At 42.0% G+C, this 23,449-nt stretch overlaps 1 protein-coding gene across 1 annotated transcript in view; it reads left to right on the top strand.

The window, feature by feature from the left end:
* IGSF11 (immunoglobulin superfamily member 11) overlaps positions 1 to 14,739 on the top strand; it is a 478,485-nt gene extending 463,746 nt beyond the window's left edge. The window contains exon 7 of the mRNA XM_069202662.1: positions 13,271 to 14,739. Within this exon, the coding sequence (XP_069058763.1) occupies positions 13,271 to 13,721 (451 nt within the window). The 3' untranslated portion in view covers positions 13,722 to 14,739. The remainder of the gene's footprint in view (positions 1 to 13,270) is intronic.
* Positions 14,740 to 23,449: the final 8,710 nt, after the last annotated feature.

Raw genomic sequence — 23,449 nt, 5'->3', positions numbered from 1 at the left:
GCTTCAGTTCTTTTGAAGCTGTGCAGCAAGGCTTTGTAAGGATTCATGTCCACTCATGTCGGTTGTGTTCAAACTGGCAGCTGAGCGGCAAGGCCTTGCATCATCCCGCTTCGGTTTGTGTCAGTTCCGAGGAGGCTTCCCGCTCATTCTTGGTTCCTTTAGGGAGCTAAGTGCCCTCTAGCACTGACCAAAGGTTCAGTTGCTCTGGGTTGCCACTTGGGGGCAAGGACTCAATTTCCCACAATGCAGATACACAGTCCAAGACAAGCCCAGTTTCAACTGGTCAGCTGGGTGTCCTCTTCGGCTTTGCAGGTGACTTCGTCTGCTCTTTAGTACCTGTTTCTGGATAGGGAGTCCACTCCTTTCCTTTTGGAGTCAGGCACAGTAATTTCTTTTGTGCAGCCATGTGAATGCATACAGCAGGTGCAGTTTTTCAGAGTAAGGTCCTTCTCTTCTTCTTTTCCAGGCAGTGATCTAGTGAGCTCTTCAGAGCTGCCTTATTTCTCCTTCATTTCTCGACGTGAGGGAGGGGCAAACTCTAAACAATAGGTCTATAGCTACCTCCTTCTAGTATGGCTACTTCCTGTTCAATGTGGCTCACTTATAGCGCAGAACACAATCTTCTCCCAAAAATCAAAATTGCGAAAATCTCTCCTTGGAGTGTGTGTCTTTGTAACCTAACCCATAGGTGTGGCTTACAACTAACTACACTCCCCTTCCAGCCTTTCTCCTAATCTAATCAAGAGGGCTTCCACCTGGCTAGCGATCAAGGTAGTAAGTGTGATTTGGGTCCTGTGACATTTGTTTTCTGCAGAGGCTCCTGGCGTTGAAGTTCAGCTTATTTACCTCAACCCCTTCCTTTGCCTGTCTTCTCCAGGAGAGCAATCTCCTCCCACCGAATGGCTGTATTGTTGCAGCCCCAGGCCTCTTCACACCTACTCAGGGAGCAACTTGGCTCAGGCTGTCAAAAACTGACCAGTCAGAAGAGGCCGCTACAGGACTGCTTTAATTAACTTCAGGATAGTAAGTTCTGAAACTACTTTCATGTAATAGTTATATTAAGTCTGACCTTTGTTGGGTTGAATGTAACTATTAATTCGATACTTTGAATGATATGGCTAACCAGCTCCAATCCAAAGTTAGACTTTATTAAAGTTAATCAAGCCTTCCCAATGTTAGCCTACTGGGCTAGTAGCAGTACAATAGGGAAAAACAACTTTGGCTGAAATGCTACCAGGACATATAAAAAAATCCTTTATATTTCCCCCTGCTTTTTTGCAACCAGGGAAGACCGTAGCAGAGACTTATAAGTAAATAAAAGGTAGTTTTGGATTTTGAAAGTGCTTTTAATTCCAAAGTCGAATTTGGACATAGTTTTATTTTAAAGCCAGCCTGCAAGGCAGTTCTGGCTTCAAAATGACCTCAGTCACCACAGCAGTGCAGACTTAAGTGCATTAAGTCCACAAGGGTCTTTACACATACATGCCATACCATTTACTAGGAACTCACAGGTAGGCTATCCTTACCAATTAGAATTATACCCAACAGCATATACTTATAGAAGATAGAACGCTGGCCCTGGGTCCTGATAGCAGAGCCCAGGGTACTTCAGAGTCAATAGTCACCGACATCAGTCCAAAAATTGAGGGTGATCAGGGCAACTTTCCTGCAATATGTGTAGCATCGCTCGGCATCAGGCTTGGGCCAGGCCTTTTGCTGGGGTCTCAAACTCTCAAGGATCTGCTTCCCTATAAAGGCTGTTAGAAGGATCATTGGTGAGGAGGTGAACAGTCAGAGTCAGGGTTCCGGCTTGGTGAGTAGAGGAGTTTTAAAGCCTGCAAGTATTCACACAGCCCCACTGTATATCTTGTGGACAATCAAGGTGACCCTGGATTTTATCCTAAATTCAATGAGGAGCCAGTGAAGCACTCTCAAAGCTTCTTTGCTGTGGTCATGTTTGTGCAGGTTCTAGCACATTCTGGTTGTCTGGGTTTACAACCTTGGACACCTGTCTTTGGGTTCCCTAAGCAACTGACACTGCTGCTATCAAGGCATGCTTTTCTGTAAAGACTGAACCACTCCTCGAAGGGTTCCAGAGCACTTTTTAAAAATGACAAAAGGATGAGTCACAACTGAAATAGCACTCTATCAACAATAATCAACAAAAACTATCCAAAATGTAAGTAAAATCACGCACAGCTTAATATGTGATGGAAGAAAACTTTATTAAACCATTTCCATGTAGTACTGCTAAAAAATACCTTAAAAACATTTTTCAGGGGGCCAAGCGCATCATTTAATGACATCACATAGAAGGCTTTACACATCTGTGGCTTGCATCAAGAGATGGAAATATTGCTTAGGGACTCGCTGATTTTGGCAAGTAAAGACCTGAGTTCTAATCTCATCTGTCGCACTGCTTCCAGAAGATGCGCTGGTCTTTATCCCTCTGTGCTAGAAACTCTAAGTCTGTGTAGCATGACGTCTAGCTTTAAAGAACTTAATATATAACTGTCCCAGTTAAATTTTCCTGACACTGGTTTCTGTTAGTAGGCCTCAACTCAACCCTGCACACTTTTCTGAAATATGTAAAATGCAGTATTTTTTAGATGCTCCAGCTGTGATGAAGATATTTTCTACAAAGTGCTTTGCTGAACATGTGATGATGAATGTCCACGCTCTTCTTATTACATGAATTGGTATTTATTACCAGGAGAAGAAATTACATCTGGTACATAAAAGGGCACAGAAAGCAACTGCCGAGTGGAACCATAGAACACATCTATGTCATGCATTCCACAGATGTCATCATGTTCTATGCTCCTCCAGTGACATCACCACACTTCTCCCTTCTTTTAAATACAAAGTCAAATCCTGCAGTACATAAACATGCAATGTGCATTATAAAACAAACTAAAGCCGAACCCACATAACTTTTCAATTTTAACATAAATAAGTACTGGATGCAGAGAAAAAGATTAAAGTGCACATCCTTCTGTCCTTTTTTCTTTTAACAAATTACATAACCATTGGCATAAAACAAAACATTGTACTCATTTTATGAAGTAACATAATCCTGAAACTTCTTGGGTTTGATATGCATTTGCAGACTGTTCCTTTTTTGCATTAGATCCTTACTACCATTTTCAACAATATGTGTCTGAAAACACTTAACAGGTTCAGGCTTGGTAAAACCTCCACATGTCTTTCTAGGATCTAAAGCCACATGGGATGGACTCCACCAACATCCATCTGTCAATTTTACTGCATTTCTGAGCATGTCACAAATTTGCTGAGAATCCTTAAATTTGGATAACCCTTTCCTCATTAAAACAGGATTCCTCACTCGTACCCAATCACCAACATTCAGTTTGCATACTTCAGTAATGAACTGATTATTGATCCTTTTATTATTTGTTTCATTAGAAACTTTTTCAGCTGTCTTCCATACATCTTCCGTGTTACACCCTTCATGAAACAATTTTACCATCCAGAATGGACATAACTCTGTGGATGCTTTCCTTCCCCTCATTAGTTCAAATGGACTCTTGTCTGTGGCTACATGTGGTGTGGTGTGATAAGAACACAACAAATCCTTGACTGCCCGACCAACACATGAGTTTCTTCTGTGTGCTGCTTGAATACAGCCTACTTACACTTTATTAAAGCGTTCAACTTTACCATTACTTTGTGGATGATATAAAGGTGTTCTGATGTGCTTGAGTGCATACTTATTCAGAAACTGTTGCATTTAATTGAATACAAATTACACACCATTGTCAGTTAAGATTTCTTCTGGAAATCCTTCTCTTATTAATATGTTTCTCAAATAACTGATTAAACTTTTAGTAGTCGGAAGATGCACTGATTCTACTTCTACCCATCTCGACAGATGATTAATGATAACAATGAAGTAATTCATGTTACGTGGTAGAATGTGGAAAGGTCCCACAAAATCAATTCCTAATCTTTGCCATGCTCTATGTGGTGAAGGAACAAACGATTCAACCTCCCCTTCTGTGACCAATACTTTATCACTTGTATTGCATCTTACACACCTTTTAATATAAACATCAATTTCACCATCCATTCTTGGCCACCAAAAGTAATTTCTTGTTTTCCTTTTTGTAATGGTTGATCCTAAATGACCTTAATGAGCTGTTGAAATTATCCTGTGCCTGAAACATTCTGGCGGTACCAGTTTGTTACCCCGTACTACCTTCTAACCCTCAATGGACAACTCATAAGCTACTTTCCAGAACAGCAAATCAGCTGAAAGATTTTTTTTTTTAGGCCATCCAGCCTTGATTAAGGGCATTACTTCTTTCAAAATCTCCATTCCTTTTCCTCTGCAGACATATTACTTTCATTAATACATGCTACAAAGCATTCTTCAATTTCTGTCTCGCAATCTTCTTCTTCTGCATTTACAATTGGTAACCTCGATAAACAATCTGCCTTACAATTCTTTCCTCCTGGAATGTACTCAAAGTAACTTCGAAAAGTTTGGCAGACAACCTTGCAATGAGAGCTGTAGATTTTTTCACTTTTTTACCAGACAAAATGTCCACTAATGGGGGATGGTCAGTCTTCAAAACAAATGGTCTACCCCATAAATACTGTTTGAATTTCTCAACACTCCACACACATGCCAGAAGTTCTTTTTTAATTACTAAGTATTTTTATTCTACCTGACGCAAAGTTCTTGAAGCAAAACCTATTGTACTTTCACTTGTACCTTCACTTTGTGGCAGACAGCTCCTAAACCATATTCACATGCATCTACTGTCACAATGGTTTTCTTTCCTTCCACAAACGATTGCAATGCTGGAGCACTTGTGATTTCCTGTTTTATCTTTTGAAACATAGTTTCACATTCCTTAGACCTTGTGAACATAGCTCCTTTCTTTAATAATGGCCTGAAACATTCAGTATTCTTTGCAAAATTCTTTAAAAACTTTGCATAAAATTCACACATGCCTAAAAAAGACAACAGTTGTTCTATATTCCCCAGAGCTGGAGCTTCTACAATGCTTTTTACTAGACTAGGACTCAGTTTCACCCCTTGTTCTGAAACAACATGTCCTAAGTATTCTACTTCTCTGCTTTTAAATACGCATTTATCTTTTCTCAGTGTTACTCCCTTTTTTTCCAATGTGCTCAAAACAGAATCTAGAATATTGTCATGTTCAGTTTCATTATTTGCAAAAATTAAGATATAATTCTTGAATACCACCACTTGATGATTATCTTTAAACATGCCTGTCATAATTCTTTGAAAAACGGCAGCCGCCGATGCTAACCCAAATGGTAAACTGCAAAACTGGAATACTCCATCTGGAGTCACAAATGCTGTCAAGTCACGAGATTGAATATCTAATTCTACTCAGTGATATTCTGCTTTTAAATCCAATTCGGTAAACCAACTGGAACGCCCAATTTTAGCTAAGAAATCTTTCATTCTTTGCAATGGGAAATTGTCAGCCCAGATCGCATCATTCAAACTTCTTAAATCTACACACATTCTTAAATCTACAGTTTTTTTCATGGCTAAAACTATGGGCGAAAGCCAAAGAGTTGCTTCAACTTTTTCAATAATACCTTGTTCACATAGATCTTTCAATAATTTAGTTAACTCTTCCCTGATACTCAATGGTACATTGCACATTTTATGCTTAGCAGGTATTGCATTTTGCTTAACCTTGATAGTGTAGGAAAAATGTGTAATCTTTCCCACACTGTCTTGAAACACTTTCTCAAATTTCTTCACCCAATCATCTTTGACATTTCCTATGTACCTCAATGAATTAAATTTTTTTTTTCCACAAAAACAGGTATTTCCCTTCCAGGTTTGATGGTTAAATTAAGTTCAGCTTGATGTAACCAACCAAGAACATTAATTCCCTTTTTTGCTACGTAGCCTTTTCCTCGAATGATTTCACCTCGTACTTCAATGGTAGCCCAAAAATATCCAATGAGATCTAATTTACTTCCTTCAAAAGCTACTGCCAATACATCTGGAGGATACTGTGTTTTATCATTCTATAACTGACTACATTTTTCTTGCGATATAATGGTAATGCACGCTCATATGTCTACTAAAAGTTTGATTTGTACATTGTCAATTAACACTTCAACATCAGAATCTGAAATTGTTCTACTCTTTTGTGAGGCTGTGTCTCTAACCACAAAAACATACTCTCTGCTGTCATTTTCTTTCTCATACTCATTTATTTTATGTTCATTTAACACACATCTAACACTATTTCTTTTGCTCCTCTACATACTTTGAAAAAATGACCCATCTTGCCACAATTTCTACACTGTTGATTCACTGCTGGGCAGTTTCTGAATGAATACACATGCGAAGAAGAACCACATCTAAAGCAACTATTTTTTTAATGTAAATTTAAATGGTACATTAGATTTGCTTCCACTAGTAAGCCCCTGTTTCTTACTGTCATGAACTGATGCAAAACCTTGTTTCTTACTGTCTTGGGTTAAACACATTTTGTTAGCAACCACCCCTGATATAGTTGTGTTGGATAATGACGCCTCCAGTTGTTTTGCATCTTCACACAAACACTCCCATCCTTGTCGCCAACTATGTAAAGATGAATATCCACACTCTTCTTATTACATGAATTGGTATTTATTAACAGGAGAAGAAGTTATGTCTGGTACATAAAAGGGCACAGAAAGCAACTGCCGAGTGGAAACTGTGAACACATCTATGTCACACATTCCACAGATGTCATCATGTTCTATGCTCCTCCAGTGACATCACCACACAACCTTGATGCTAGGTATCTTCTACAGACCCGATAAATCTCACAAACAAGCACTGGCAAAGCCAATAAATAGGGCACACCTCTGACACCTGATGCATGTAAAACGCAGTATTTTTTAGATGCTCCAACTGTGATGAAGATATTTTCTATAAAGTGCTTTGCTGAACCTTGGTGCTAGGTGTCTGCTAGAGACCCCATAAATCTCATAAGCAAACACTGACAAAGCCAATAAATAGAACACACCTCTGACACCTGATGTATGGAAAACACAGAATTTTTAAATGCTCCAGCTGTGAGGAAGATATTTTCTATAAAGTGCTTTGCTGAACCTTGGTGCTAGGTGTCTGCGAGAGACCCCATAAATCTCATAAACAAGCACTGGCAAAGCCAGTAGGTCACACCTCTGACACCAGGGCACAGACCTATTGCCTTTCACAATGCTTCTTTGTCCAAACGGCCACTGCTGGTTGATGTGCATGGTAGTCATCCTGAAATGCTTTTGCTTAAGTTTCAATAAGCAGCGTTCCATGATGACTGTTAGAAATTGGGCCTTTGGTTGACAGTCAGGTTACCCCCTGTTCAAGCAAGGACCCTCACTCTAGTCAGGGTAAAAGAGAATCACCCTCAGCTAACCCCTGCTTACCCTCTTGGTAGCTTGGCAGAGCAGTAGGCTTAACTTCAGAGTGCGAGGTGTAAAGAATTTGTAACTTAAGGAAAACACTACAAAATGACACAATACAGGTTTAGAAAAATAGGAAATATTTAACTAAACAAAACAAGACTGCGGCGTGTCGTTCTTTCTCTCCGCAGGAGAGCGATGCATCGATCCAGTCAGCACTCTCGGGTCCGGGCAGGCCTTGCGTTGTTTTTACACACCCAGCGGTACTTGCGTCGGAAACCCAGCCGCATGATGATTCAAAAACCATGCAGCACGGGTTTCGATCTCCGAGTCTCTGACTGCGATGCTGCACGTCGTTTCACCTGCTCAGTGCGTCGATTCTTCGGTCGCATTTCCGGCGGGCGTCATTTTTCAGCTGCGGAGCTGGCGGCGCGTTGTTTCTTCAGCCGCAGATCGGAGTTGCGTCGATCTTTTCCGCGCACGTCACTCTGTGTGTGGATTTCCTTTTCTATAGGCTGCCAGCTTTCCTTTCAGGGTCCCAGGAACTGGATGGGCACCACAGGGCAGAGTAGGAGTCTCTCCAGAGGCTTCAGGTGAGAGAGACGTCTTTGCTGTCCCTAAGACATCAAACAACAGGAGGCAAGCTCTAAATCAAGCCCTTGGAGAGTTCTTCTCAAGATGGAAGGCACACAAAGTCCAGTCTTTGCCCTCTTACTCTGGCAGACGCAGCAACTGCAGAATATCTCCACAAAGCACAGTCACAGGCAGGGCAGCTCCTCTTCCTCAGCTCTTCAGCTCTTCTCCAGGCAGAGGTTCCTCTTGTTTTCCAGAAGGTTTCTAATGTCTGTGGTTTTGGATGCCCTTCTTATACCCAATTTCCCCTTTGAAGTAGGCCTACTTCAAAGTAAAGTCTCTTTTGAATGTGAAATCCTGTCTTGCCCAGGCCAGGCCCCAGACACTCACCAGGGGGTTGGAGACTGCATTGTGTGAGGACAGGCACAGCCCTTTCAGGTGTAAGTGACCACTTCTCCTCTCCCTCCTAGCACAGATGGCTCATCAGGAAATGCAGACTACACCCCAGCTCCCTTTGTGTCACTGTCTAGTGTGAGGTGCAACCAGCCCAACTGTCAAACTGACCCAGACAGGGAATCCACAAACCGGAAGAGTCACAGAAATGGTATAAGCAAGAACATGCTCACTTTCTAAAAGTGGCATTTTCAAACACACAATCTTAAAATCAACTTTACTAAAAGATGTATTTTTAATTTGTGAGCTCAGAGACCTCAGACTCCACATGTCCATCCACTCCCAAAGGGAATCTATACTTCAATCAGATTTAAAGGTAGCCCCCATGTTAACCTATGAGAGGGACAGGCCTTGCAACAGTGAAAAGCTAATTTAGCAATATTTCATTGTCAGGACATATAAAACACATTACTATATGTCCTACCTTAACCATACACTGCACCCTGCCCTTGGGGCTACCTAGGGCCTACCTTAGGGGTGTCTCATATGTATGAAAAGGGAAGGTTTAGGCCTGGCAAGTGGGTACACTTGCCAAGTCGAATTTACAGTAAAAACTGCACACACAGACACCGCAGTGGCAGGTCTGAGACATGATTACAGAGCTACTAATGTGGGTGGCACAACCAGTGCTGCAGGCCCACTAGTAGCATTTGATTTACAGGCCCTGGCACCTCTAGTGCACGTTACTAGGGACTTACTAGTAAACCAAATACGCCAATCATGGATAAACCAATTACACACACATTTTGTAAAGGAGCACTTGCACTTTAGCACTGGTTAGCAGTGGTAAAGTGCCCAGAGTAACAAAAACAGCAAAATCAGAGTCCAGCACACATCCACAACCTTTGGGAACAGAGGCAACAAGTTAAGGGAGACCTCGCCAAGGATGAAAAGTCTAACAATGACCAACATGCATGCACATGCACAGCAGCAATTCCGGAATAGTTTTATATAAAACTTTTAAAAAGCATTGGAGATAGCTGTCACTTCAATTTACACATACCACAAAAAAACTAGTAAAAAAATGGCCACTTGAGTGTGAAAAAGCACATGCAGAAGGTAGCATCTTGGACTGGTTTGAAAAATCATTTCAAGATGGCCGGCTACTGCTGAACTAACAGTGGGCTGCAGACGGACGCTGAGAGGAAATTCATTTTTAAATAAAAAGCATTATGTAGGAAGGAGGAGGGAGTAGGGAAAACAAGGAAAGGGAGAGAAATATGGCCAGATTTACAAGGGTCTGTCCTTTTAGCATCACACCAGCGTCATTATTTTATGCTAATGTGGCTTTAAGGATGCCATTCTCCTTTGCCACATTTACAAAGTAACCCCTTCTTAACCTATTGCGCCACATTATACCTGCACCAGGTATAATGAATGCAAGGGGGTCATTCCCATTCCCAAAAAATTACGCAGTGAAATCTACAAGATGTTGCTCAGAGCAGGCGTTAAAGTGACTGGCCTATAGTAGTCTATGAGCCTCCCTAGTGCTTTGCTGCACTAGCGTAATTATTTTTGGCTCTAATCCAGCAAAGCGCCACAATAGCGTCATCAATTATGACTCTATTGTGGAAACGAGCACCATGGTACGCCTTATGGTGAATACAGCGCAACCATGGTGTTGTTATTTGGAGCATGGGCGTACATCTGGCCCATAGTCTTTTGTGCACAGCAATGTAAGGTCCTGATATCAGCAGGTGAAACACCACTCATGCAAACAAAAAACTGTGAGACTGAAATGCTCATTGGGCAGTACAAACACAAGAATAGAGAGGCAGCCCATCTCATCAGGAGCAGGGAACTGAAGCAGACAACAGTACAGTCGAATCATTAGCTACAGATGGGCCCTACTCTAAGCCTGTTTGAATACTATAGGCCTTTTGCATAGAGACAGCTAAAGTTGTCTGTAAGCAGGACAGAAAGTCAATTTACAATGTTTCCTTCTAACTATTCATTTATTTGAAAATGAAACTAAAAGTGTCTTTTTTCGGCATCATGCCTTAAGATTAACAAGGAACAAGAACATTATCACCAAATGCATGTGCGGTTCTGCCTAGAGACCAGAGGCCCCTGGGCAGGCACCGCTCTTAACTCCCTTCACAGCTGCAGGCAATGGGCCTTTTTTCTTCCCCACTTCATAAAGTAATCTTTAAATCCTATTATGTTTTGACAGGTTTTAGTGGCCTAAGGAGCTTACAACTGCTCAATTGCGAAAACATGTTTCAATTTGTCCTTGTGGGAGACCCCTCAACTCCCTCACTTAAACCCTGCAGCTTTGACAAACCTTTAACAAACGGCCCCAACAAATGCACCGTTCGCCATTGTAATATTTCTCCACATATCCCCTCAAACCCGCCTTGCAGCCTTGCTAGCAAGGATTTTTATTTGACTTAGTTTGCCCCTGCTATGCTGGCTACTCTCCTGCGTCCTCTGCTTTCAAAAGACCGGCATCTCTTGTGAACAACAGCGATTTGGATTGTCAGGGACTGGTGAAAATAAGTTTCCTGTATCTCTTGCCTTTGCTGCCCTCTGCTGTTCATTGGCTGCCTTGCACTGTTAAATCAGTCTACATTTTTAGGCCGATTATGAATTGGTTGGAGAATAGGATGCTGTGTTCGGAATATATTGAGTGCAATAAATGACTCCTATTTCACGTTTTTTTGGGAATGCTGGTGCTTAGAGAAACAAAATTTGCAGAAGGTGTAACCTTCTGATAATTAACAAGGGGTACGGTATTTGATACACCCTCTAGTTGCTCAGGGCCAGATGTATGACAGTTTCATTTTGCGAGACTCTAATTGTGATTCATTGGTAATTGCAATTAGAGACTCGCAAAATGAAATGTACATATGTGTCTCAGACACATTTAGTGACTCCCAATGTGGTTGCAAATGACATACCTCATTAATATTCATGAGGCAGGTTGCAATTTGTGACCCTCTTGGGATTGGCCAGTACACACAGGGATGGTGGCCTGCTTGTGAAAAAAAGACCACCAAGGCTGTGACTGCTTTTCAACAAAGCATTTTTTTTTAAATGCAGCCTGCACCCATTGTTAATTAGCAGAAGATCACACCTGCTTTAATTTACCAGACAAAAAGAGTACGGGGACCCCTTCCCATTTGCGAATGTGTTAACACCAATTTGAAATTGTTGTTAACTGCGATTCTTTCATGACCACATTCACTGTCACAAAACAATCATACATACCATTCAGATTCAGTATTTGGAAGAGACACTCTGAACATGCCCCTTCCTAATACGGTATCGCAAAACCCAAATTGCTATTCGGTAACTAGTTACTGATTCGCAATTTGGGCTTTGTACACTCTAAAAAGCATTTTTCCAGTCGCAAATGGTCTGACTCTGCGAATTGGCCCATTTGTGACTAGAATGTTTTTTAATACATGTGGCCCTCATTCTCATAAATAGCACATTACTCAGATATATACGACCCCTGCGTAATGGAAAAGGCCAACCAACTCATAATCAGAGCCTTAATGTTTTTCAGAGCTTCAAATCCATCTGATTGTTTTCTCTCGCCTGGCATTCACATCTTCTACTAGGCAATGCAAACCTAACTATAAACAATAAGGTATAGGTGTAAATGATATAATACAATAAATAGATACCAATAGGTATAGAAAGTAAAGAAGGAATGGACGCTGAGTGAACCACTCTCAAGCTTTTGAAATTCTAGTTTTTTTTTTATACCTTTTGTTGACACTCTGTTACCGTGCATGAAAATAGCCACGCTACATCTAACACAAGGACAGGAGTGTCTGTGGTCAGGGTTGCAGTCAGTAGAGAGCAAGGTCAGCTACCGTATATAGTAATATGCTATGTCCCACAGCTAGTGACCTTTGTTCCACCCCTAATCCTCCCCCCAGAGGTGTGAATCTCCTCTAGGGTCCACCTACACAGATGATGAACTAGTCAGTTTAGGCAAACAGAACAGTAGAAAGGAAAATGTAGCAAGGTATAGGAGAATATTCCCACTTCTACAATGCTTCATGACTTCTCTTTCAGTGGAGAACTGCAGTGCTGCCACCAGACCATCTGTACACACTTTTGCCCATGAAAAGGGTAGGCATGTAGTTATGAAAAGAATTAGTGCAGATTGCTTCCTGATTGCGTGTTAGTGTGAATAGTGGAGAGTGTCTTTTGAAATTGCATGCATTTGAGGGTTAAAGATGAGCAAACATGTTATATAGTTTTTCAGGTTCTGCTTCATGCGACATGTCCAGTGGTGCAGCTTTGCAGGGGTAATGGGGTGTGTAAGTACATTGTTGGCTCGAGATTTGGGTCTGTGGGCTCCGAATTGGTTCTCCTATGCCTTTGTTGTTTTTTCTTGTTGTCCTCGTTTGACTAAAAGGTCTTAATTTGTTATTGTGTTTTTATTGGGATCTTAGACAGAGGTCCACCTAATGCAAATCAGTATTGAACCTGTTCCTCATAGGAACAATGTATCCCAAGCCTTGGTCATACCTCCACCCTTGGCATACTGTTTTTTTAGTTGGGAGATTTGAGATACACTGACTAAGGCATGCCCCTGGACATGTTCTTACAGAGACTTGGGCATTTGTTTCCTGAGAAGAAAGGTCTTCTGTTGTAGTGTGGTAAATTGAAGCGTGCTTTTTCGGGAGCACCCACTATATTTTAGGCCTTATTGTGCTGGCAGGCTCCCCATGACACCTTGACCAGATAATAAGTGAATACCAGGTTCCTTGTCGTTTTGGTAAAGCCATAAAAAGTTAAAATATTCCAAACGAAAGTTTGATAACCTAATATTTGTTCTTCCTTAAAATAAGTATTTCATGTTTTTTCTCCTTAGAGAAGACGACCTTCCACCTAAACGCTCTGCTTCCAAGAGGGCGTTCCAAGCTGATGCCTCCTCCTCAGAGAACGACACCCTCACCTCATCCAACACGTACAACAGTCAATACTGGAGCAACCCCAAGCCAAACTATGCCACAGGATCATTCACGCGCATCAACGGCAACAACTCATCACACCAGTCCTCCTCCGCTCGCTCAGGCACTGGTCCAGCAGGACCAACCTACGCCAATGGAGGACAACCTCCGCAGCCGCCCCCTAAGATGCTGGTCGTGACTGCCAACTCTGCACCTTCACCCAAAGTAAAACCCAGGAGTAATGGCTCCGTCAGCCGGAAGTCCAAACAGCCCCACACGCGCTCTTACGCAGTGAGCCAAGCAACGCTCGAACGGATTGGTGGAGTGCCTGTGATGGTACCAGCTCAGAGCAGTGCTGGGTCCCTGGTATAGGGAAGGAGGGTGGTGGGAGAGTTCTAAGGGGGGCTTAATATGCTGCACTCAATGACAAAGGCACTGCCAAGAGATGTGCCTGGCTGCTGCTTTCCCATTGACAGGTTAATGGGAGGGTCACTCCATTGTGGACAGTGAAAAGGAGTGGAGCCTGCCTCCCGAACAATTACCCGGGTGGGCAGAATTGCACGGATAATTGTATTAAAGAAAATGTACATGAAGAATCTGGATTTTATAGTGCCAAGAAATGCAAAGAAGCGGGAAAAGCAAAACACGCCTACGCCCTCATTCTGCCATGCACAGACCACTTTTTATATAACGCCAAACTAACTTCCTTTCATTTTCTCTTCTTTTGTGTGTTAGCAGTGCTTATATTTTGTTTCTTTTAAAAAGCCAGAAACGCCAACAATAGAATTTGTTGAGCAGATGGCGGGTTTGAAGGAATGATGCCCAAAGTTCGTTTTGGCACTGGGGTTCTCCATGACTGTGGTCAGGTGCACCTGTCGGTCCAATTGTTGTGTTGCCTGTGTCAGCATACAGAAGTAACACAGAAGCCCACAACGAACTGCACAAAAAAGCAATTTAAGAACATGATGGAGCAGAAAAAGCAAAGCAAAGTTACTCTATATTTTCAAAGTGGTGCATCACAAAAGAGAAAATAACAAAAAGCACATTGAAAGAATGAAAAATATATGCAAAGTTCTTGTGTTTGTATATACATTTGCATTAGTCGTGAGAACAAATTGTGTAGTATGGCCACCGTCTGAACATAACTATTGCTATCACTGATGTCTCAAGCAGGTATTTATTGGTGCAAGGATTACAAGGGTGAGGTGGCTATTGTAGGTAAGCACACATGGGAAATGCAAAATTAAAAAGCAAAAATACTTGAATGTGGAGACATCTCCCGGAATCTCTTCTAACCAGGTGCACACCAGACCCTGTCTTAAAGCAGGATGTGTATGTGTGTGTGTGCATACATATATATGTGTGTGTGTGTGTGTGTATATATATATATATATATATATATATATATATATATATGCATCTATCTATCTATCTATCTATCTATCTATCTATCTATCTATCTATCTATCTATCTATCTATCTATATATATATATGCACATGCACAATTTATACAAAAATGTGTGTGTGTGTGTGTGCGTGTACAACCACACAAAATCTCACACACCGGCAACTAGATATTGCAAAACAGTTACCCACTTGCTGCAGAATAGGAGTAACCAGCTCCAGCGGTTTTACACTCAGGGAATGGTGGAGTCAATAGGCCCCAAAGTTGCCTGGCTATTAGTGGAGCAAGAGGCACTATATCCATTCAAGATGAAGGAAAGAAAGTTCATTGGTGGCATAGAGTTACCTTATGTACACTTGTGTTCAGAGGGTATTGAAGGTCAGTGAAAACCCCATAATGAAGGGACAGGCTGAACTGACACAACTCGCTCCTACGCCTGCCCCACCCCGGTGAGCCGCAAAGAAGAGTTTTCCTCTACAACACACTTCTGTCGTGGGCCCTTGTGAGAAACAGACATCCACACTAAGGTTGGGTTTAAAAACCTGCAAACATATAACTATTTTACAGAAATTGCGTAAAGGGTGAAAGTATAAATGCCACCAAATCAATATCAATATTCATTATAGAACTGTGAGTAGGAGTAAGCCCCTATAGGACATCAGTAGGATGGAATTGATTTATATTAAAGAAAAGGGCATCACATTACTCCCTGTAGAGGTCAGATGACCAAGCAAGGTTCAAGTTAAAATGTAGGACCAGATTTATAAAGATGTCTGACATCGCAGCTCAGCACCTATGGTTGCTGCGTTGCATGACAAGGAGCGAGCATAAGAGCGCTATAACTATGGAGATATGGCACTCTCCTCCCCTCTCCCTAGCTCCGACCCACAGAAAGGCAGCCGTGCGCCACGCCCCACCTTTACACCATAGTGCAAAGCTGTCTGTGTGAGTCTAGCATAGGATTTGTACCGAAAGGCTACCCTTCTAGTACGAAATATTATGTTTAGACTAACTTTAAAACATTCCCACCTTACATGTGTGCTGTACAATGCAGCACACATGCAAAGTCAGAACAGAAAAATAAAAGTATTTCTCTTATTAACACTGGCTTTGAATTGGGTTTATTTTTTGGTACAAAACTGTACTATTGTTAGTGGATAGGGGTTTGCGTCAAACAGCGTGGGAGGAAGTATGGGAACGTCCCTGTACCACTAATGGAATGCCCCAGAGACGCACAATAATAAAATGCAAAGCTGCACAAAGTGTTACTTTTAGGCAACTTTCCAAAATAAATCCAACAGAAAAGCGTTTTATGCTGATTTGGATCACTTTTGTGACGCAAACCCAGTGCAAAGTTTTGTAAATCTGGCCTGTAGTTTTAATAGGAGCCAGCTGCCCTTTGGTAAGCATTGGCCCATTGGCTTCTGGGAGGTGGGAGACATTTAAGAAGTAGAACAAACTACTAAAGAGAATAGAAATATGGGTGAAAATGTGTCTGACGTGATCACTCTGCTCATAGGGGGGGTCACAAGAAATATTCAGAAGGCCTTGCATACATTACCCACAGGATGCTTCATGGGTATTTCCACATCAAAATGGACGGCCTGGAGCATCTCTGATTATTATTCAGGCTCCTATACAGTGCTGTCCAGGTCATTTAATACTGAAGGTAGGTGGGATAGAAAAGCTATTTTTAGAAAGACTTTTACCACCGCTTTCTCCTGGTTGAAAGTTGGTAAACAGTATTAATTGCAAAAGCCAAGCTGCTTTCCAAGTTTTGAATGGAATAACTACAGAAAATGTGCACTGATGCACTTCAGTTCTCCACTGACACTTGAAGCAACTGAATTAGTGCAACAATAATATTTGCACAGACTGGTTAAAAATGGAATTTTTTCAACAGTCGGTCGGTACAAATGGCTGCAACACGCGCTAGGTTTAGATTATGCACTAGCCAGCCTGTGGGAAATTGCACTGTCAGTGCAGAGTTTGCATCGGGCAGTGCCAGGTAATGTGGAACATAGGTTGTGTTTCCACGGGTGCCTCACACAGCGGGGTCAATCTGTATCTATGTGCACCCCCCTTCTCTTCTAGAACTCTATTTACATTGTTTTTCACAGAGTAGTTGAGTCTTGCTTCCAACTTAGGTCTAACTTACTCCTACGTTTCCAGGAGTAAAACACATAAATAGCTTTATGATTCTTAACCACTAGGGCCCATATTTATACTTGGCTTGCACTGAATTAGCGTCATTTTTTTACGCTAATTCAGCACAAACCTAAGTCCATATTTATACTTTGGCGCTAGACATGCTAGCGCCAAAGTAATGGAGTTTTTACTTCATTTTCTGGAGGGGAAAACCTACCTTGCGTCAGTGAGATGCAAGGTAGGTGTTCCCTTCCAGAAAATGACGGTATGGCCTTAGCGCCACATTTATCCCCGTGCTAAAATCCAGTAGGGAGGATGGGGGCTTTAAATAATGGCGCTAAGCTTGTTTAGCGCCATTATTTAATGCCTGGGTCTGAGCAGGTGTAAGGGGACCTGTAGGCAGATTTCCATGGTCAGAGACCATGGAAATTGCCTAGAGGTGCCCTTCCCTGTCCCCAGGGACACCCCCACCCGCCCCTACCCACACCAGGAGGCTACCTATGGATGGGCGACCCATCCAAGGTAAGCCAGGGTGAGTATATATTTGTTTTTGCCAAACACCGCTCGGGGGCCCTGACACTTGTCCCCTGTGCATGGCCATTGGGGTGGTGGGCATGGCTCCTGTCTTTAGTAAGACAGGAGCCATGTCCATGGGGCTTGTGTGCCAGAAAATGGCGCTACACTGCCTAGAGGCGATTTGTTTGCCTCTAAACAGTGTAGCGCCATAATTTGGCGCACAAGCTCTGGTTCCCCGTATGCCTCCCAGGCCCTGTTAGCGTCCTTTTCAAGGACGCTAGCAGGGCCTTAGCTCCGGCTAGCGCCATTCCATAAATATGGTGCCCAGCTGGCGTCATGGAATGGCGGTATCTGGCGCTATACTTTTTGACGCAAACCTGGGCTAACGCAGGTTTGCGCCAAAAAGTATAAATCTGCCCCTAGGTTTTGTAGAAGTTTTCTGTCTTCCAACAAACCCCTCATGCAATTGTTTTTCGTTTTTGATGTCTTTGCTCACACATTTCTCAGCAGAACTGGCCAGCAAAATGTTGTCAAATTCTAGTAAAATGTTGTCCTATTTTGCTAACTGAGAAGCGAATATTTAATGGATGGGTGGTTGAAGTGACCATCTCATAAGAAAGCTAAATGTCTGTGGGTTGGAATGTATAAATGCGTGAATAAGAATTATATCCTAGAGGCACTCATTCATAGATCAGAACTGTTTGGGTGGTGCAGGGTGTCCTCTGAATTTTTATGTCTTATTAGGGCCTGGTTACTACTGGGCCGAAAAAACCCTGACCCCTGCTTGCTCCGGAGTTGGAATTATGTGTTGTGCAGACTGTCACATTGTTAATTACAATAAACAAACAAAGTCATCACTGCTGGAAGAGGAAAAAAAGGCACCCGACAGATACCGGTGCCTAGGCCGTCAGATTTTATTGGGTGGGATAAATACCAAATTCCCATGTAGTGAACTTGTAAATGGGTCCTTAGTAGGGTCAGATTTTCTAAATCCTCTTCTTCCAGCAGGTTGGATTTATTTCTTGAATTCAAACATAAGCCAGATTTAAGAGATCAGCTCTAAAATTGCGGGGTCAGCACGCAGTGTTTTCGCCTGTTTTGAGCGCCATACACCACCAGTTACAGAGAGATGGTAGTGAAACTGTGCATAAAACCCTAGTATGTGCAGTTAGCGCCCCACTTGTGATCGGTGCAGCCTCTTGGGGGATGCATACATATTTTGCGCTTCTTTGCAGCCTAGTGTTAACCTCGTCCCGAGTCCCAGAGCTTTTATGGTGGCATTTCCACACCATCCATGTACTTGTGTGAAGGGTTGCTATTGTGCAATAGTGCCCTGGCAATGTAGGAGCCGTGCAACAATCCGCTGGATTCACAATAGCACATGGAAGTCTAGATTCAAGACTGAGTTTGACTTAGTTTTAAGTTTTCTTTGGCATTCATCCAGAACTTATACCTTTAAAAGTATCTTTCTCAAGGTTTCCAGTTATTCGTCTTTCTCTCTAACTAATTCTGACAGATTGTTCGCTCGTGAAAAATTGGTGGGGTTAGTGTTAGGCGAAACAGTGTATTTGTGCTACACTTTTTCCGTTTTTGTTTTTGCATAAAAAATAATCCTTGTGGGAAATTCCCCATCTCTCCCCCTTCAATTTGGTTGTGATTTTATCCCCACTCACTACCTGTCTGGCAACGCATTTATCTCAATATATATATTGTTAGTGAAAAGTACTTGCATGGAGGGAAGAATCTGAAACATTTTGTGCATCACACAAAGTTACAACTTTGTGGCATTTCGAAAGGTTTGCATCCCACGCCCTCCCTCCATGGCTCTTTTTCTGCACTTCCTCAGCTGGACATGGCAGATATTTAGACTTGAGTGGACTCGTGTGTTTGCCAACCTTGATTCCCTGAATCAAAGGGGCATATTTACAAGACTCTTAGCGCCATCTTTTTTTACGCTAAAGCGCGTTAAGGAGGTCTCCCATGTCGTATTTACAAAGTGGCGTAATGCTTGCATTGCGCCACTTTGTAAACCCTTGCACCACATCACGCCAGCACCAAGCATTAGGTATGCAAGGGGGGGCGGGGCGTTCCAATGCAGGGAGACCCGAAAAAATGGTGCAGTGAAATTTCCAACATTTCACTGCACCACTTTTTTCATCATTTTTAATACCTCCTTAGAGCAGGCGTTAAAATGACGAACCTATTTCGTCAATGGGCTTCCCTGTGTCTTGCTGCACTAGCATCAACATTTTTGACGCTTGTGCAGAAAAGCGTCACAATAGCATCAACATTTTTTTACGCTATTGTCCACCATGGTGCTATATATTGTAAAGAAGGCACAACCATGGTGTCGTTAGGTGGGGCAGTGGAGACACAAGAAAAGTGGCACATCAGTACCAATGTGCCACTTTCTTGTAAATATGCCCCAAAGTTTCCATTGTAGAAGAGAGAGGCACATTTGTTATTATGCTAGCAGCTAGTTGGTCAACAAATGCTGTGGGTGCAACAATGTGTGGTAAATGAACCTACGCCATTTGTTGGTGTATATTTAGCCAATGTGAGAATTGGTTCAAAATTTACAATAGGTATTGTGTTTAGATTTGTTGAAGCACTTTGTCACACTAAAACAATTTCCTGAGGTCGTATTAGTTCTCCTGAATATACATATATGTAAATGTATACAAATATGTTCAATAAGTGCAATTTATAGAAAGCGCATGATCAACCACACATATTTTGAAGTAGGGTAACGCGGGGTTGCTATACCAGAGTAGACAGATACTTTCAATACATTGAACATGTACAAATTAGAATTCAGATCTACTAATGGGATGCAGTGACCCACAACTCGCATTAAGAGGTGATTCTTGTACAACCAAAAGGGATTACCAAAGGCAAGTCATTACATTTGCTGAGGACTGAAATTGAATTTCCTTGACTATAGAAAAGTTGATTTTGAAAGCCCAACGAGACCCTACGCACACTGCAATAAGTAGTTCATTTGGGCCGATATTTACTAATGCTTTGCACCAAGTTTGGATTACAAAAGTGGCGCAAACCCCGCACAAAGTGTTGAGGTGGGATATATTATCGAACTCAAACCAGGATTTGCTTTGGAAAGTAGCCCAAAAGTAACACCTGGGTGTGGTATGCACTACTTTGTGCTACTTTGTATCAAGGGTGTATTCCTTGGGTTGGACATGGGCGTTCTCATACAGTCACATATGTGTTTTATGCATGTGTTTAATGCAAATCCCTACCTACTAACATTCGTAGGCAGTGATTTGCAGCAAAACCTTACTCCTTATCAAGGCAGGTGCAACAATAAGAAATGTTTTGATTTTTGTATATAGCACACAAAGTGGGAAAAGTCTTAAAACTATACTTTAGAATACACTCCTCATAAAAATAATGCACCGGAGGGGCAAAGGTTTTTTTTTTAAGTTGTCTTATGCTCACTGCTAAGAGGCAGTAATAATAACCTCTTAGAGACCTTCAACTTTTCAAAAAATATTCCAGGCAATGCTGGGACACAAGATTGGACTTAATCTTTATTTTTTATTTGTTTTTTTTTTTATCTACATTCGCGTTTGTGATAAATCCTTTTGAACAACTGATTCATACTTTGCACATTAAATCCACCCATTTGACTAGATCAAATAACATCTTAGGCAGTATATTCCTGACGCCTGGTGCTGCCCTCTCAGGGACCCCGAATATCATTGTTTATGGGATAATAATTGGAAAGGGCAGATTCAATGGAATAAGAGAGAGAGGCAACTGGGCCACTTTTTAAGAGGCTGAAAAGGCACTGAAAAACCTTGCATATATGATATATCCCAATGTTGTTTGAACATGGCATGAACTTGCCACGCTGTGTAATTCTTGGTCTTCTCCCAAGCCACTGAGAACATTGTGAACCTCATTACAATGGCAGCTGTTGATTCCAAGCACATGCAGAACCTCAGTAGTTTGAATGACTTAATTACTTACATAGAGTCCACAGTCCTTATGCATGAGTGCATGTGGGGCTGCTTGCAGCACTTACATCTAAGGAACACTTCCTTTGCTTTTTGCGTCCATCCACTTCAACCTAGGGCATGCAAGGTTCACTGTCAGGCTGGAAGTCCTCAAAGCAGCAAGCAAAATAACTGAAATTAATGCCACCACTGTGGCATTTAAGAGCAGGACTTGATGTGCTAAAAATGAATGGCACTTCATCAGTGCATCGTTACCCCATCCCTCTTCCATGTCTCTATCCCCCTCCAGAAGGACATTGCAAATAGTCATGTAATTTGTACTTTTATCACAAAGACCAGCTCTCTGCTGCATATGTTCAATGATAAAACATAGCTAGGAAAGTAACACACATTGAATTGAACACTGCAAAGCAAATGCAGAGCCAATGCCTACAACCTGAAGCATTTACTTTGTAATAAACGTGGTACTTGAATACCACATTGTACCATGAAATATATCCAGCAGAGATACCTATGCTCGGTCCTAGAGGTTGCATAGCTATGATGGAGGAACCTAGAGCGGCGGTACCTGAGAATACTGTAGGGAGATGGCTACACTAATCCATCTGCTGAGGCTAAATATTACGTTTTATTTCACTATGACCAAGGTCAAAATTCACAACCAAGCAATCAGGAGGGGCTAAAGCAGAAAAATGATGACGGTTAACCACTAGTGCCCTACCAACGTCCAACATGTGTAACTCATCTTCTTTCTAGAAAGACTGGGTACTATAATAGGTATGAGGACAATATGTAGGTGGGGGGTGAAAGTCAGAGGAAATTAAGAAATCTATCTGAATAGAATGACACCCGAATATCACCTAACGTCTCGGCAAATATAATTTCTACTAGGAAGGGGGCTGAGTGGAGACAGTCTTAAGAGGGATAGTTTCAAGAGTTATTCTACTGACCTCAGTGAGCTGAAGGAAGACTTGAAGATGGAATGGAAGAGGAGACCTGCTTAGTGCCAAGATTTACAGAAGGCAGGAAGGGCAGCTCTAAATGCCTTTAGTGATGTGATAAAGTTTTTTTTACTTCAAATTGGCCATCCAGTGGTCATACCAAGTGCTTACCCTCCATATGCATATGTATTTTTAAAGGTTACACAAGGGCGAACAAAGGTCATTAAGAGATCACCACATAGCAATGGAAGCTCAGTATTGATTATTGAACTTGAGACTAGACGGGCACCGGGATGGCAAGTGGCCACCACCATCTCATAGAATAGCTTAAGATCTTGAAAGTCAAGTCCCTCAATTTACAGGGCATTGGCCAGAAACACTGAATTGGAATGATAGCCCACCTGCGATGGGCGATAGGACAGCACCTATTCCTGATCCACAGACATCTGACAATTTCTGCAGTCAGAAGGGAATCTCAGGATGTTTGATGCTCCCTTGCTCTCAAAACTGAGAATGATCAGCAGATCAGTGAGAAAGGAGAGAAGATATAGACGTCAGAGCTGGGAGAATGACACCATGCCCATGCAAGTTTAGAGTCTGTTGATGAGGGACATCCACTGCTGAGTGTGTCAACCCTCTCATTTTACATCCCAAGATGGAGACTCTATACTTGTCTAGGATCATTTGGTGATGGAAGGATGAAGGAACAAGCCAGTCATACACAAAGGCATGAATGTGCAATATTTCCCTGTAAAAGAGTCCCACAAAGAGAGTGAACACCTTGAGAACATTACTGGGTGGAGCTAAAAGAAGCTAGTGTTAGTTCCCTGGATCAGCAAAGCATGGGAACTACTGATGTGCTGACAGAGTGAGAATATGCACTTAAGCATCAAACATGGTTTTCGGTATCATGAAGCCTCCTCGAGAAAGAAAGCTAGTGTGATTCTGGGGGGAATTTAATGAACCCTTTTATCACATCATCGGTCGATAATAGGTTAATACTTCCTGGATAACTTCAGTACCCAAATTGGATCTGAATAGACACCCGTTTCTGATTCCTTTTCCGGAACCAGAAAGAGTTCTGTCTTGAGAGGTCGATCTCAAATACC

Source organism: Pleurodeles waltl, chromosome 8 (assembly GCF_031143425.1).
Source record: "Pleurodeles waltl isolate 20211129_DDA chromosome 8, aPleWal1.hap1.20221129, whole genome shotgun sequence".
In the NCBI taxonomy this organism is placed as follows: domain Eukaryota; kingdom Metazoa; phylum Chordata; class Amphibia; order Caudata; family Salamandridae; genus Pleurodeles; species Pleurodeles waltl.
Note: the sequence above shows the minus strand (reverse complement) of the source record. Positions and strands in the feature narration are given on the sequence as shown.